Below are 17826 nucleotides of genomic sequence, written 5' to 3'. Positions count from 1 at the left end.
CCGCATACCTGATGTGTTACACTTAATGTAATGGTTTTGTAGGTTGTGAGTCATTGATGATATGTTCATACTGGGGTGTAAGAGCACAATGTCATCTTCATTTGACTGTTCTTCCTGTTTCCCTCATTCTGAAAGTAAGGATTTTGTTGAGATGGTGAGGTGGAGCAGGCAACTTTTTAACCTTGGCACACCTAGAATCATTGTTATACAAAGTAAACATTAATTCTGGTAAGCACTAAATATCCTCAGGCATACTTAAGAACACCTGCCCATTTTTCTTTTTTCTCTCTTTGTTTTGCTAAACTTGTACCACAATTGTTTCTTTGCTTGGCTGAAGAGAAACAGGTTTGTTCTCTTAGTGTCCTTGAATGAAAACTTTCTTCTTTAATTGCAACAATTCATTTCTGTGCAATATTCACTGTCTGTCTTAGATGCCCTTGTTTAATCAGTTTTGAGCATAGTACAAAGGAAGAGATGTTGTCCTTTAGCTTTGGGTGCCAGTTGTATCTCAAATGACTTAGGATGAATTCCCAAATATACAATTGGTATTTAGGATGGTGAAAAAGATATTTTTTACAGAAATTGTGAAGTTTTGGTAAAAGAGAGCCATTACATCTCAAGAGACCCATTTCACATAGTATTATGTATCTGTAAATACATTCACGGCCTAGGACCCTCGTACCTACGGGACCGCCTCTCCCGGTATGCCCCACGGAGAGCCTCAAGGTCCATAAAAAGCAACACCCTAGTGTTCCTGGGCTCTAAGGAAGTTAGATTGGCTTCAACCAGAGCCAGGGCCTTTTCAACACTGGCTCCAGCCTGGTGGAACGCTCTGCCTCATGAGACCAGGGCCCTGCAGGATCTGATTTCTTTCCGCAGGGCCTGTAAGACAGAGTTGTTCCACCTGGCCTTTGGCTTGGAGCCAATTTGACTCCCTCGCCCTCTTTTTTTTTTCCTTTTTCCTTTCTCCTCCTGTGATGAGGCTGCATTTTAATATTTTAATGTTTCAATATTTTAATAGTTGTATTTTAATCTTGTTTTTAAGTTGTATTCATTCACCGTGTTTTTATTATTGCTTGTTAGCTGCCCTGAGCCCGGCCTTGGCTGGGAAGGGTGGGGTATAAATAAAAATTATTATTATTATTATTATTATTATTAAATCTGAGTTTGCTGATATTGTCAACAAAAAGTTGTTATCAATCACAGCGCTTCAGCATGCATACATGTCTGCAAACATGTTTGTTACAGTCATTAAATGTTTGCATGTAAAAATCTTAATGTGTGAAATGGCTCTGAAAAAAAGCTAGTTATTCTTTGTGTAGCTGTGAGAATAACTTTAGCCAGCCTTGAACACAAAGAAAGCCCTACTGGATCAGGCCCATGGCCCATCTAGTCTAGCATCCTGTTTTTTCTGGTGGCTAGCCAGATGCCCATGGGAAGTCTGGAGGCAGGGCATAAGCACATAAGTTTTCCCCTGTTCTTGTTCCTCAAGCGGCATTCTGCCTCTGATATTGGAGGTAGTATACAGCCATCATAACGAGTAACCGTTTGAAGCCCATGTCCTCCATGAATGTAAGCCTTGCAAAGTTTGTTTATGGCTTCTTTTATTGGCATATAAAATAGATTAAATCCGCACCTATAAATCTCAACGGATGGGAGTGGGGAGGAGGAAAGTCTTTCTCAAGAACTATATTCTTTTTAAAAGACTCACTCTATCATAGAAAATATTGTGAATCTGAAATGCTAATGCAACTACAAGAAACATACTTTTAGAGGAAAATTGGCACATATTTAGTTTATCCAGTGAATGTGGGGGTGTAATGACAGATTTTGTTTGCTAGGCTTAAGTCAAAATATTTTAAAAATAAACAATTCATAATTTTCCTTCTTTAGATTGGAAAGCAATTAGGTAGTCTCTCTGAAACATGAGCTGACATAATCAAGAACTCTAAAGAGAATATTACCCTTGGTTGTAGAAATATGTTAAGGAGCAGCTTGACTCAAGTTGAGTTGTATTCATTGAATGAATTCATTTCTTTCTAGGGGATCCATGTACTGTTTCTTCTCAGCTGGAATTGGAAGAAGCTTTCCGGTTGTATGAACTAAACAAAGATTCAGAACTCCTAATACATGGTAACATGGTATAATACTGTTGTGTGTGTGCGTGTGCGCGCGCTTGCATGCATGAGAGAAGGAGGGACAGAGAGGAAGGAAGGAAGGAATATATTCTTCAGCCTGCATGAATGACCTCTATTTTAATATTTAAATGTTCATCAGCTTTGTTTTTTAAAAACACATGTGTGCAAAGACTGATGGAGCAAGTTACCCTTGTTTAGGGATATTTGTTTTACATACCATATTTGTCCACCTGCCTTCTTACCATGCAAAAGGTTTTCCGGGGAGGGAATAAACAAAAATATTTTTAACTATACTAGACATCACTTTGGCACATCCACTCCTGATCTGAGGAGTGGAGAATACGCAGGCATTTCCTCATTTTTTAGTGCTAATGTCTTTTCAACTACAGTGGTACCTCGAATTTGTTCCGGAGGTCCGTTCTTAACCCAAAACCGTTCTTAACCTGAGGCACACTTTCGCTAATGGGGCCTGCCTCTGTGCTGCCGGCGCACAATTTCCGTTCTCATTCTGGGGGAAAGTTCTCAACCCGAGGTACTACTTCCGGGTTAGCGGAGTTTGTAACCCGAAGCGTTTGTAACCCGAGGCACCAACGTAGTTTAAAGTATAGCGGTACAATCCTATGTCCAACAGGAAGGATGCACATTCCTTAGTGTAAGAATTCAAATCTGCCCCAATCATCCATTGGATGCAGAGCAAAATGACAAGGGATTCTATAATCTCACTGTCCCGTTGGAGCAGCATAGCTTGCTTTGTACAGTGGTACCTCAGGTTACAGACGCTTCAGGTTACAGACTCTGCTAACCCAGAAATAGTACCTCAGGTTAAGAACTTTGCTTCAGGATGAGAACAGAAACTGTGCTCCAGCGGCACTGTGGCTGCGGGAGGCCCCATTAGCTAAAGTGGTGCTTCAGGTTAAGAACAGTTTCAGGTTAAGAATGGACCTCTGGAACAAATTAAGTACTTAACCCGAGATACCACTGTATTAACAGTGCTGCACAAGAGTGGAATGAAGCACTGGTGACTTAGCCCCCTAAACATCTCCTGTGCTGGGACTAATCTGGTGCTAGCATTAGGATATGAAAAATAGTTGTTCCTTGCACGGGCATAAAAATTCTGCATTCTGTAAATGCTACTCCTTCATGCTAGTAGCTCATAGAATTGGGATGCCTTAATTGTGTTTACCTGCAGAATATGTGCCCACTTGGCATAATTAATCCCTCCAAATAGTTATCTGAAAAGTACCTTTTGTAATCTGAAACCATAGCCTTGGATTCTGAGAGAAGTTAACTTAAGAAAGGTCACAGAAGGGCAGCTTCCCATCTCCTCTCCCCTCTAGCTGCCCTCACCCCTCGAAAGGTTCTCTGGAGGATTGAGGGACCCTCCTGGTCAATGTTGCATGGGCACAGGGGGCTGCTGGTAGATTAGAAAGTGTATCAAAATCTGTCTACCCACTTTTGATCATCCTTCACATTCCCCTTCAATGACATCCTAGAGAGACTTTGGAGGGGTTGTAACAGGGAAGAGAGAATATAAAATGTTCTTTTCTAAACTTCCTTCAGTTAACGTATACCAAGATCCAAACACTAAAATCCTGATGTGCAAAACATATTTTTATTCTAGAGTAGATACTTGTTCAAATGTGAATTATGGAACAGTGGTTCAGATTAATTTTCTGTAAAGGTGCTCAGATAAAATGCTTGTTACGAGTAAAGTTCTGGTGTACTTGAAACAACTGTTGTCTTCGTGACTATTTCTATCGTTACAGATTTTACACTTCTTGCTAGTAGGAAGTTGAGTGGGAGAAATATAAATGCCATGGATAACGTTTTTATTTTTATATGAATGCTAGTTACCGTTCTGAGGCACTTATGTGATCCATTCTTAACTGAAATGAGTCCTTTAGAAACACAGTGTGACTTCGTATATGTGGCCTGCATGTGCCCTAGATGACACTGAATGCTCAATTCTCTGCTATGTAACTTAGGGCCACTGCTTTCTGATGCATATTTTATCTTTTCACATATCATTAAAATAATAGCTAATGCAGTATTACTGATTTTTTCCCCCTCCCCCAGTGTTTCCTTGTGTACCAGAAAGGCCTGGAATGCCCTGTCCAGGGGAAGATAGTAAGTATAATTATTTGAAATATGCAGTGTTATCATATTTTAAAAATCTCAATCCTTGTGTTTTTGTTTTTGGACTGAGCTGTTTGTTTATACTTATAAATATACCACTCTTCATCCAAAGATCTCAAGGTGGTTCACAGCATAAAAATCAAAATGAGAACAGAAAATACACAATAAAACAAAAACAAATAACCTCATTCTACAAACACATTTAAAAGGCCATAGAATGTTAATGAGACAAAGGCTTGGTTATTAAGAACTGTTTTCACCTGCCATCTAAAAATATGTAATGAAGGTGTCATACGAGCCTCCCTGAATTTTACCTAAATTAAAAATATACATAACTTTCAATTTTATGACTGACTGGGGAGTACAGTATGGTGGTTAATCAAATAAACCGTGACCCAAGAAACTCCAGTATAAATCTCACTTTATCTGTGATGTTACTGATGGTGATAGGCAAGCTGGTAACTATCATACAATTATGCTTACACCCAAGATCCATAACAGAGGATAGAAACACTAGCCAACCTTCAAGGCCAGTTTTAAGGCTTGCTGAGATTATGTGATACACAAGAGTAAAAACCTTTATAAATACAAAGTAATTGTTAAATATTTGGGTAATCTATTTACATATGCTTGACTTGCATAATTCTTGAAACTGGGCTCAGTTTGATAGCTAGGGACAAAACAAGCAGCCTTCTCTGGAGTTTTTGTGTGATTGTTTCCAATTTCTCCCCCTAGAGTCTATTTATCGTCGAGGTGCACGGCGATGGCGAAAGCTCTATTGTGCAAATGGTCACACTTTCCAAGCCAAGCGATTCAACAGGGTAGGTTTTAATAGACTTTACTGAGACTGCTCTTTCATTTGTAGTTAACCTCTCCTAATAAATATCACCTTTTCAAAATGGACTTTGTCCTCCTGAGATATTAAATGCCTTTTTATGTAAGTACTGATAATTAGGAAATAGGCCTTAAAAGATCAAATTTACTTTGTCAGCTGCAAGTCCAATTAGAGTTTATTTAGTTTTCCATATAATAAAACATCTGTAGGACTATTTATTTCTGAGCACCCTGTGGTTTTCAACTAAATGTGCTGCTTTAAAAATGTGCTATGTCCTTTAAAGGAAAGTCCTTTTGTGCTTGGCAGGGGGTTGGACTCGATGGCCCTTGTAGTCTCTTCCAACTCTATGATTCTATGATTCTATGAAATGGGAGAAAGCTTTGCTCTTGAGTGTTTATGCTGGGATTTCAAAGTATTGTATTTAAAGCCCAACTTATACAGAATATTGGGCACCCTTATTTGTTAGTACAGTGTACCCTACAGATGAGTCCGGTGATCATGGATAATGAAGGATCCTGACAACCAAGGAATGTTTATATAGTGCTTTATAACATACAAAGTGCTTCACACATAGTAACCACCACATTGAGACAAGCGTATTTCTGTTTAATAACCCAGGAGATGAGCCACCCTTTCCCTGATGCATGCAGTCCCTTTGACTTGTCCCTTCACAACATAAGCAGTCAGTCATGGAAGCCTCTAAATAATATTTTCCTATTCTAACTGAAACAGGAAACTGTGATTGCAAAAAGAAGCCAGGGGTATTAAACCAACTTCATATCATATCAGGCACTCTTGGATGAAACTGATTATCTTGACCCATTTTAATCTGGCTTCAGACATGGTTATGGGACTGAATGAGCCTTTGTAGCTCTGGTAGATAACCTTCATCACGAGGTGAATAGAGGGAGTAAAACCCTTTTGTTCTTACTTGATATTTTTGTCAGTAGTTTTTGATAACCACTGGCAGTTGTATCCTTTTGAACCAACTCAGTGAGATGGGTACTGGAGGTTCTGTTTTACAGAGATTCAACAAAACTTAAAATTGGGTATTTTTTATGCTCAGAATTTGTTATATATATTATCATTTAATGAGATTGGTTATCTCATCATTGCGTTATAAAAAATGTGTATATAGTCAAAAGACCAGAGAATAAATGGAGAGGGGGAGAAATATTGTTTTTTTAAAAAAAACCACCACAACAAACAAATTAACAAAACAGAGCAGTTTAAATGTCTGTAGTGGGGAACATAATTTTACTCTGAGAAAGCCAGAAACAACACAAAAGGAGCACTTGTGAGCTATTTACTTTAACCATAACTTCAGAGCAACAGGTTATCAGATTTTTCAGTGTGGTATTTTGTGAGTAGATACCCTATTGCATGAGTCGTAGTTTGAGAATATCTAGATACTGTTAGTTAATGGTCATTTGCCTGTTTGTTTTTCAGAGAGCTCATTGTGCCATCTGCACTGATAGGATATGGGGACTGGGACGCCAGGGATATAAATGCATCAATTGTAAACTCCTCGTTCACAAAAAATGTCACAAACTGGTCAGCATAGAATGTGGCCGACACGCATTACCACAAGTAAGTGATATTGATAGCTATAACCTTCTCCAATGTGCATATAAATACACATGTATACATAATGGTTTTACTAAGACTGTGATGGGGACCTGGGGTGGGATTAGCCTAACATGCCCCATTAGTGTAAGCCCTGTGCTAAGACTTCCACATGCAATGGGGCTTCTCCCCATATCCCCAAAATAGGCTCTGGGGGTTGGAGAACCTCCAGACCAGTGTGCTGGGGGAGGTGAGGGGGCCGGTTCTGTTTGACAAGCTGATTTGCACAGATGGAACAACTGGAAGAGCACAAAAGCTGAATGCCACACTTGACTTTCACTTCTTTGATTCTGGTTTTGATGTCTGATGTTGCCTCACTAAAATATAACACAGCTGGTTTGCTTTACTGTTCTGTGAAAGTGAATTTAGATGCCAATATGGGCACTTCAATCCTGCTTGATTTTGGTAACTAAACGATCCTAGCTTTTGAACTTGGTGTATATTTTGAGAACCCACCTCATTTTTGTGATTGTAAGTTGTTTTAAACTGTTTCTAATACTGGGTTTTATTGTTGTGATCAGGCCTGGTACCTTACTGTAAAGTGTGGGTAATTATTATTAAATAACAACATTAATTTTGAATGAATTTTGAATTTGTGTTTCAATGAATGAAACACAAAAATTGTGAGGCCCTTAAATTTTGCACCAGACCTTGTGGCTTCTGATCAAAGATTTATATAGTCTGGTCTGTGCATTAATTATTTTGAAGAATGCCCTACTCTGTTTAGTGGGATTTAATCCCAAGTACAAGAACATAGGATTGAAATCTTAGATTTAGACTGCCAGTTTTGCAATTTGAGACAATGACGTAGCTCCTTGTAGAAAACAGAAAAGTTGTAATCTTATTCTTTGTCTTTTTGTAGGAGTCTATGGATCCTTCATCAGTGCATCTTGATAACATGGAACCAGGTAAGAACAGTGCTTTCTGTAATTCTATTGAACGGACCAAATGTGACTCCCCCAAAAGAAATGAATTAGTGCTTCTTATTTGCATAATAATTTCTGGGTTTTATCCATCACTGTGCATGTTGCACTTATACAGCAGGACTTTACTGGAACAGATTTTGAGGGTTCAAGGGAGAGGAAGTTTCATTGTGCAGGCAAAAGTATGCTGCATGAGCAGAATGGCGGTGTTGAATACAATCTTCTATTTTTTTAATCTACTGTGAGCAAGAAGCAAAAATGTATATTCTTCACTGACTTTAAATGAATCATTTATTTGTGATCTCTATATAAAACCACCTTTAGAAGTGTGTTCTATTAACTGCAGGGAACGGGCACAGCCATGCCTACCCTGTGGATGTACAGAAGATGACTTCGTAATATGGCCGTGTTTGGGATAACACAGCAAAATTAATTAATTTGTAGGACGTTCTAGCAGACTTTGCTAATTTACCATCTTAGAAGCATAAAAGCAAATAGGAATTTCCAATCACTTGCAGAAAGGAATTGCATTTGCCTGTGATTTTGATATTATCTTTACATTTTTTTTACTTTTAGTGATTCCTTATCATCCTTCAAGTCATGAAAGTTTGGACCATGTTGGTGAAGAAAAGGAGGTATTCTAATTGTTTTATGTCTTGTTTTTTTACTAAGTTATCTGTGCATTTCTGGAATACTAAGAAACTTACCTGTAACTTCCAGCACAACATAGGCAGCTCAGTTAGCCTATTAATAGAATTTTTGATGTCAGGAAAGCTCTCAAAGATCTGACAGTATTACCCAGGGCAATTCTATTTAAATGTTTCCATCTACCCATAGGCAACAAGTATTAGAGAAAGTGGTAAAGTATCTTCCAGTCTGGGTCTCCAAGATTTTGATCTACTTCGAGTTATAGGGAGAGGAAGTTATGCGAAAGTACTTCTGGTTCGGTTAAAGAAGACTGAGCGCATTTATGCAATGAAAGTTGTGAAAAAGGAACTAGTAAATGATGATGAGGTGAGTAGTATTTCTGTTAAATGAACTGTTCTTTAAATTCTGTTTTATATGAATGGTGGCATATTAGATGTCAGATAACTCCCCTGTAATTTGTGATCAAGTTTATTTGTATTCAGAGTGGCACTTCTGAGTTTGGTTCTTAACGAGTTCATCGGGTTTTCCACTAATTAAAACTCTGTCAGCAATTTAAAAGATATGGAAATGTTGGACCAAATCTCTTTTCAGGAAGAGCCCTTCCTGTTTATGTATAAAGACAATCTTGGGTTCTCAAGGTTAGTCTCTCTGCATTGTGACATGATAGTTTTCTTAAACTATTTCTCAGACTTTTAATACACATCTGTATCGGCAAACCTCAAATAATTATTTGTGCTTAAAGACATTGATGGCGTAAATGCATTTAAAGGAAGCTATAACCATAAGCAACTTAAAGACCATGGGGAGTTTAAGCTACTTTTGAAATTGCATTGTTGTTTAATTTTGGAAACAAAATTCAATTGCATCCTACGAATTGCCGAATATGGGAGCAGAATATTTGACTTTAGAAATGGGTATGACTTTTTTCAGGATAATTAAGAATCTGATTATCATTGTCTGTCTACAAGAGCCAGGAAATTGTATTTCTGCTTATCTGTTGCAAGTTAATTGATATTAGCCAAAAGTATTAAAAAAAGCAACTGTTCTGTGTGTTTTTATAATAGGATATTGATTGGGTTCAGACAGAGAAACATGTCTTTGAGCAGGCTTCAAATCATCCTTTTCTTGTTGGCCTTCACTCTTGTTTCCAGACAGAAAGCAGGTAATTGTGTAATATGATTTTTGCAGGTTCTTTCACTTGATCCTTTTTATAATAAGCCATTATTTCCCCCCAACACTAAGATATAATTAGCAACATATAGCACTAACACTTATGCAGTTTCATCAAAAAAGACTTGAACGACAGGTTCCTTATGATCAAAGAAATGGCTGTAAGGAAATCTTGAGCTGCAAAAATGATTTTCAAAAGAGAGTTGTTGAACAATGAAGCCATCCGTAGAATAAAGGATAGTAGAATGAAATGTAAAAACAGCATGCAGAAGAGCTGGTTTCTAATTGGGAGTAGGAGAACTATAGTTAATGAAGGTGGAAGGATGGGAACCACATGTGCAGAGAGATCATAGTCTGCGTTAAAGTTTGAACACAGTACAGATAAGGAGAAAAGCCAGAATGTGCCAAAACAATTGTTTGCTTTTTCATTGAGTGTTCAAAACCTAAGTAAAATGGATTACTATAATAATGAAATTGCTTAAGCATAGGAAAACACTTTGAGGAGTGGTGAAGTGAATAGAATACTTCAGTTCAGGCATCCCCAAACTCGGCCCTCCAGCTGTTTTGGGACTACAATGCCCATCATCCCTGACCACTGGTCCTGTTAGCTAGGGATGATGGGAGTTGTAGTCCCAAAACAGCTGGAGGGCCGAGTTTGGGGATGCCTACTTTAGTTGATCAAATGTCTTGAAAACAAAGCTGCATACAACAGACACACATGGTGTGATATATTTATTAAAGAAGATGGTAGTGCAAGGTTGTAAAATAGGAAAAGAAGGAGGAAGGTGATAAACAAGCCTAGAATCATTTTCTCATAGTTGCCTAGTGCTTCTGTGTCACATACTTCAGTATACATGCCTGTTTACTTACTATGGTAAAACACTAGAGAATATATCCTCAGGCAAACCTTTTTGAGGAAGGGTAGAGTTTGACGAAAAGGGAGTACAAGGAAAATCAAAACACAAGTCCTGAAGCATTCAGCAGAGCTGTACTCCCAACTACCTATCAGTAAAGGAATAAGATTATAAGATGTATGTTATAAGATTTATAGGGTAAACTGCCCATTGATCTGCAGAGGAAGGGTGGTATGGGGCTGTGTTCATGTTGAAAATACCTGCAAAGGGAGAATAAATAGACATGTTTTATTGATGTTTGAGATGAACTAACCAAAGAGGAGAGGGGGAACGCTCTGAAAGCATTTCAGTTGTTAAGTTTGTGTAGGCGACAAGGTGAAACATAATAATAAAAGCCTATAAGAATCAAGCCATTATAGAATTTACTTCTGTGTTCCAGGCTATTTTTTGTTATAGAGTATGTAAATGGAGGGGACCTCATGTTTCATATGCAGCGCCAAAGGAAATTGCCGGAAGAGCATGCAAGGTATGTGTTCCTGTCATGACTTTTGCACATTGTTATGGATTGAGGAAAAACCCAAAGGTGTCTAATTACATGGAACATCTCCTTTTCCCTCCCAATTTTAATTATTGTTTTGGTCAGCCTAATTATTGAAATGAAAGAGTTGCATTTGGTGGTTCTTATCTTCTCTTTCAGAGATGCTCCAAAATGAATCCAATTTCATTTGCAAAGTTAAGTAGCCTAGAACTCTGAAATGGGTGCCACAGTCATTTTATGTGGCGCTGGATCGTATTCCACTACGTTTTGCTCAAAGGAGACCTATTGAAATTAATGGAGCTAGCTTAGTCATAATCATTTCAATGGGTTTACTCTGAGTAAAACTTAGTTAAGTACCACCTACTGCCTCCTGTGCTCATTCTTTGCCAGCACAGCTGAGAGGGGTGAATAAAAGTTGTATGTTCTTTACTTGTTTATACCTTCAAATTCTAGATTTACTTTCTCACTCGTCTTAGCTGTTGTTCTTGAATTTCTCAGGCACCACAGTTTGATCTCTTCTGGCAGACATAATTGGCTCCTACTTCAAAAAGCCTTTTAAAACTGCCAAGAGACTGATTTTTAGACATTTAACTTTTTTTTTGCCACTCAGCAGAAAGAAGACACAAAAAAGCTAGTTGTGTTCATATGCATCAGAGCTTGGAATTACTGGGGTTCAACTGAAGGGTGGAAGGGTCAGGTCACTACTAATTATACTTAATATATTCCACCTTTCTCAAAGACTTAAAACTCGAATGCCTAATGATGAAAGGTAGAAATAGCTCCTCCACAGAGGATGTAACACTCTAACTTATAGATTTCAGGGAGGCCTGAGATGACTAATAAGCTTAGAAGGGACACCCAGTTTCATAACGTTTGATATACACTGCTGGTGTTGTTGGATCTAGCTATGGAAGCTTAAGAATAAAATAAGGCACTTCAATTTCATTTTAGGTTTTACTCGGCAGAAATCAGTTTAGCATTAAACTACCTTCATGAACGAGGAATAATTTATAGGGATTTGAAACTCGATAATGTGTTGCTAGATTCTGAGGGGCATATCAAACTGACTGACTATGGCATGTGCAAGGTAAGAGGCAAAATCTCCAAACATCTTGAAGTCTTGATTTTCCTAACATGATTTTCCTCCCTAGAATGTGCTGTAGTTTTTGATTAGGTTGGCTTCATTAAAATATGTACAATGATGCAATCAAATTACCAAATAACTGGAGAGAAGAGGAATATCAATGGACTGCAGCTGTCATGGTTTCTCTTGACTCCTTTTTTCAAGTTGTATAGAAGCAGCAGTAAGTCTATGGTACTAGGTTTGGGTGCCATGTTGTCCTCCCATAAATACACAAGCTCCAGTTATTGCTGCTTTCCTCTATCCCCTGCAGCCCCAAACATGACTTCCCCCACACTGTTCAGGCGTGGTCTCATAGGCCTCCCAATGCAGATTTTCAGGGGGATTTGAGTAGATTGTTAAGAAATTCTGCCACCTCTGGCCACCTGTGGGAGCCTCAAGTAGTTTGGAATTGTGCTAACTAGATTTTCTGCTAATTCAGTAAAATGATTTTCCATGGACTTTAGCTAGCAGCCCAGAACATCTTCAGTTTTTAGAAAGAGCGCTACTTTTATCTTGCTCTAGTGCAGTGGTTCTCAAAGGGTGTGGCGCTCCACACTGGTTTGGCAGGAGAGGATGGCAAGTGTGGCAGGAAGATTCAAGAACAATCAAGGAAACGTTTAAACTTTTCAGTGCAGTATAATGAAATACAGGAGTATGCCACTGGACTCTTTTGGGATATAGAACCAGAAACAACTCTTCTTCAAGAGCATTCGCTATTCTACAGTTCTCCATGACATATTATTGTGAACAGGGGTTTTCAATTCTGACAAATATGAAGGATCAGAAGAGCGACTTCTTTGTCTCAAATTAGATCTAATATAAATAAGATTACCCTGCAAAAGCAAGCTTACTCCTCTCATTGAGTGCAAAAGGCTTGTTTATAATTATATTTTGGGAATGATTCCTGTTCTTATGTAGCTGCATTGTTTTATACTTTCTGGATGTCCCACAATCATATTATAAAGTAGTTGTGATCTATGCTATAGATCAAGCTAGGAGTTGTTTCTTTTTGTTTTCCAATGTATTTCTTATCAATTAAATTTTTTATTCTGAAAGTGTGGCGCATGTATGAAAAAGAGCTTGTATGTTTGCTCTTGCCTGTTAAATTAGGTGTTGTGCAGTTAAAACAACTGACTTGCTATTATGATGGGAAGCAGAATAAATATTTGCGTATGGTTTTCATTCCCCTTTGTTTCCATTTTAAAAGGAAGGATTAAGGCCTGGAGACACAACAAGCACATTCTGTGGCACTCCTAACTACATTGCTCCTGAGATCTTGCGTGGAGAAGATTATGGTAAATATTACATGCATAAATACCAAACCTGGAGAGCATGAGTAGTTACCACACAAACCAAATGTCCACCACAGTTTCCCCCTGGCACTGAACCCCTCTTGTACTCAAAATGTTTGTGCAGTTAAACCTAGCACTTGATCCAAATGCAAAATAAATTGACAGTGACCAGTTCTGCCTCATCAGTTTGATTTCTTAGAATGTGGGGACCATGTTTGAGCTCCCTCACAGCACTGCTCATCCTGCAGCCCTCTAAAGTGTTTCCCCGCCCTGTGCAGAGGATGTGGGGGGCAGAGGTCTGGCAAGAAAGCAAGGAAGTAGAAGGAGTACAGGGGGGTTCAGAGAAAAGATAAGCAAGAAAAAGGGGGAAATTGTGAGGTTTTTAAAAAGAAAGATGAAGCAGACTAGGTTCTTCTGGAGCTTGGCTAGACCAGACTGGCCACAGCAAGAGGTAGGCCAGTTTGATCAGTGGGATTGCCCTCCCGCCAGGTGAATTGGTCAGTAGATTAGACTCTGCCTGCCTGAGCCGATGGGAGGTGCCATCCCAAACTGTGGAGCCCACCTGCAATCACTTGGGGAACTGGCTTACTACCTCTTTGGGAGAACTAGGCCATAGCGATCATAAGGATGTCATTGAAAGCCTGGAATTTCTTATCCACCTAGATTTACCTTGAAATCCTCGATTGTGTAGTCTAACCGCTGCTCTTCTTCCTGCTATATCTATTACTTTCCACATCTTTAAAGGCTTTGCCAGATAAACATGCTGATTATACCAAATCCTTTTAAAGTCGTGTTCTGCCTTGTTTTAAATCACAGGATTTAGTGTGGACTGGTGGGCTTTAGGTGTCCTGATGTTTGAAATGATGGCAGGCAGATCACCATTTGATATTGTTGGAAGCTCTGATAATCCTGATCAAAATACAGAAGACTATCTTTTCCAAGGTAAGTAATTCAAAAGCACCATTTTTAGTTTGTTCAAGCAGTTGGTTCTGTGGATCATGGATGATGCATTTCAATGAGGAGCAAGTATGATTGAAATTAAATGGTGAAATGTACAATGAGGCAAAGTTTATCTCCTGACGAATGCCTGATTCCCAAGTAGATTTGTGCTTTCTGAACAAACATAGTGCAAAATTAGCTAAAGGACAGCAGTGTATTGGGCTGATTTTCCATTGCTTTTAGAGACCTGAAAGTTTACTTCTGTGGCTAGATCTTAACTTTTAAATTAAAGGAATGTGCAGTCAAGTTCCTATGCCAGAAAAGGAAACCTACATGTATTTAAAGCACAAAATAGGTGAAATTACTATCCCATGGTCCAAAAGAATACTACTATTTAGCATAAAAAACAGCCTTTAATTTAGTTCAACCTCTTATACAGATTGAGTTTTCCGTTGTACCTCAGTTCCAAAACACACCTTTAGAATTTTAAAACAGAAAATTCATGAAATTAAAATGTTATTAATTATTTCTTCTAGTTATTCTAGAGAAGCAAATCCGTATCCCACGATCCCTTTCTGTGAAGGCAGCAAGTGTTCTAAAAAGCTTTCTTAACAAGGTAAGAGCTCACGCCATATTTGGGTTGAACTTTGGTTCTTAAATATACATGTTACAGGTTTAAAACTAGCAAGAGAAAATTAGTATAAAAATATCAAAATACATATTTGGGAAGGAATGTAATATGAGCACTTTAACAATTTGTGTACTGAAACTCATTTATATTTACAATCTATGCATGTTTACTGGCCCAGTTACAATAGTTAATTTGACCTTCATGTTACATGTTTTCTTTACCTAGGATCCAAAAGAACGGCTAGGTTGTCATCCTCAAACAGGGTTTGCAGACATTCAGGGACATCCGTTTTTTCGTAATGTTGATTGGGACCTGGTAAGTGGACAGTATAAATATTGCTTTTAAATCGTTCTATACACAGTGAATATCTGAAATCTTGCCTGGATGAGAGACCCTCTCCCATTGTCAGTGAAAAGTTGCCAAAAAAACATTGAGCTTTCCCCATAGATTTTATATTATAAGCAGATAATTAATCTTTTTGGGGCATGAGCAATGTCCTTTCAAGTACTCAAAGTGAGCATGGACTATGCAGTGCAGTAGTCATTTTAGTACTTCAGGAGCTCAGTTACCTTTTACTATGCTACTACTCAGCATGTTTTCAGAAGTTTGGGGATTATGTTCAAAGCAAGGGGTTTTAAAGATTTAACAAAACTTACCTACTGCATTTAAGCAGATGCTGAAAAGAATATAGCAAAGACGTCTGTTTGACGTCACCTACTACCAAAGTGTAGGTGATGCCACACAAAAATTTCTTAGAAGTACGGGATTATTATTGTGTGGCACTTGTTAACAGTGTCACTTTGGCAGATCCAAGCAGTTGAGTGGGCACATATTGGGTAAGGCCACCCTGCAGATAAACTGGTCCCAGGCTTGTTAAGGGCTTTATATACCAGGAACAGTACCTTGAACCTGATTCTGTAACAAATGAAAATCTCTAAGCAGACGTGTTTATAAGTTGGCAGGGTCTCGCTTCTGTCAGCAACCATGCTGCAGTATTTTGTACTAGCTGCAGTTTTCAGATCAAGAGCAAGGGAAGCCCCAGATAGAGTGCATTGCAGTAATTTAGAAGTCACCAGTGCCTGAACTACTGTGGTCAAGTTAAGCTGGCCCAGGAATGGTTGTAGCTGTTGTATCAGGCACAGCTGATCAGGCTTCTAGGTACTGAGGCAGTCTGGGCTTCCAGTGACAGAGCTAGGTATAGATGCACCATGGAGTGTGTGACCTGCTCCTTCATAGGGAATGCAACCCCATCCAGGTGTTGTTTTCTGCCATGGGAACCACTCGCCTGCAGGTTTGCCAAACTGGCACCAGTCCAGGTGTTATCCTGCTTCCAGTGTAATAAATGGAGAATTAGAGGTGAGTGTCAACAGTGTACTGGTGGCACCTTGGCCCCAAACTCCTGATAACAGTTCCCTGTGGCTTCATGTAGATATTAAGTAGCATTGGGGGATAAAATACCGTATTTTTTGCTCTATAAGACGCACCAGACCACAAGATGCACCTAGTTTTTGGAGGAGGAAAACAAGAAAAAAAATATTCTGAATCTCAGAAGCCAGAACAGCAAGAGGGTTTGCTGCACAGTGAAAGCAGCAATCCCTCTTGCTGTTCTGGCTTCTGGGATAGTTGCGCAGCCTGCATTCACTCCATAAGGCGCACACACATTGCCCCTTACTTTTTAGGAGGGAAGAAGTGAGTCTTATAGAGCAAAAAATACGGTAGTTCCCCATGGCACCCTGTAGCATAACCACAAGGGGGCCAAAAGCGTTCTACCCATTATACAGTGCCTCCAAAGCAATAGGATCATTGTGTGGAATAAAAGCTTACAAACACTATAACCTGTAGTTTGTCCTCCTAAGAGAAATGTGAATTATTCTTAATGCACTCTATGTAATTATCCAGCAGCAACACTTAAATGCTATGTGAACTTATTCCTAGATGGAACAAAAGCAAGTGGTTCCTCCCTTTAAACCAAACATATGTGGAGAATTTGGTCTGGACAACTTTGACTCCCAGTTCACGAATGAGCCTGTTCAACTCACCCCTGATGATGAGTAAGTAAATGATTAAGCTACTAAACTGAACGAAATGCTCCCCTGCAATTCTAACAGCTCTTATTGTGGTAGTATTTGCTGTGATGGAACTTCAGAACCTCTTAACAGTTTCCAGAAGTAGAGACAAACAAAGAAGGCTATCCACATTCTGCCTTGCTTGTAGGTATCCTGGATGATTGGCCATTGCTGGAAGCAGAACACTGAATTGGATAGACGCTTAGTCTGATTCAGCAGAGCTGCTCATATTCCCATGTGAACAAAAATGACTACCCCATTGGGGTGAACAAAATGGCAACTGGTAAATTGCACAATGAATTGTAACTTACATGGTTTCTGAGATTTTGAAAAATATAATTGGGACCAATCCAGGATTTTGTAACTTCAGATAGTTCAGCACAGGAAGCCACTTTATACCAAAACCAGACTTAGTGTCTGTCTTGCCCAGTACTGCCTGGCACCTTTCCAGGGTCTCCGGTAGAGATATATCACCTGTTACCTGATCACAAGTAGTGTTGACATGAATTGATCCTGAAGCCATCTTCATGCTTCTATGAAGCATCTATGTATGGCTGGGGAAACGCAGCCAGATGGGCGGGCTATAAATAAATTATTATTATTATTATTATTTATTGTTAGGGTTATATGAGGACAAGTGTAGATATATTTCTAACTTTGGAGAGCAAATACTTGCTTATAATAAGAACTGGTGGAAATTACCGGTATTGCTCAGGAATTCTAAGCACCAAAAAAATAGAAATTTATAAATGGATAGCATAATTTATTAATTTCTAGGCCTGTGCATGCTCTTCTAATCTGACTCCGTTAACAGCTGACCAGGAACTCTGAATCAGCTCGGAGGGCAGGGCTAATGTTAATTAGGGTTTTTTAAACCCAAGGTAGTCAGGAGGAGGGCTGAGGAAGG

At 38.9% G+C, this 17826-nt stretch overlaps 1 protein-coding gene across 2 annotated transcripts in view; it reads left to right on the top strand.

Moving 5' to 3' along the window:
- The window catches only part of PRKCI (protein kinase C iota), a 34607-nt gene that overhangs the window by 12496 nt on the left and 4285 nt on the right, over positions 1-17826 (top strand). For both annotated transcript variants that reach the window (XM_083442201.1, XM_083442200.1), the window contains exons 4-18: positions 2044-2133; positions 4215-4265; positions 5010-5095; positions 6559-6699; positions 7598-7643; positions 8235-8293; positions 8496-8672; positions 9371-9468; positions 10770-10856; positions 11820-11955; positions 13199-13286; positions 14100-14225; positions 14759-14838; positions 15079-15168; positions 16789-16904. In XM_083442201.1, the coding sequence (XP_083298327.1) occupies positions 2044-2133; positions 4215-4265; positions 5010-5095; positions 6559-6699; positions 7598-7643; positions 8235-8293; positions 8496-8672; positions 9371-9468; positions 10770-10856; positions 11820-11955; positions 13199-13286; positions 14100-14225; positions 14759-14838; positions 15079-15168; positions 16789-16904 (1471 nt within the window). The remainder of the gene's footprint in view (positions 1-2043; positions 2134-4214; positions 4266-5009; positions 5096-6558; positions 6700-7597; positions 7644-8234; positions 8294-8495; positions 8673-9370; positions 9469-10769; positions 10857-11819; positions 11956-13198; positions 13287-14099; positions 14226-14758; positions 14839-15078; positions 15169-16788; positions 16905-17826) is intronic.

This window comes from Podarcis tiliguerta (genome assembly GCF_965153285.1).
Source record: "Podarcis tiliguerta genome assembly, chromosome: 5".
Lineage (NCBI taxonomy): Eukaryota > Metazoa > Chordata > Lepidosauria > Squamata > Lacertidae > Podarcis > Podarcis tiliguerta.
Note: the sequence above shows the minus strand (reverse complement) of the source record. Positions and strands in the feature narration are given on the sequence as shown.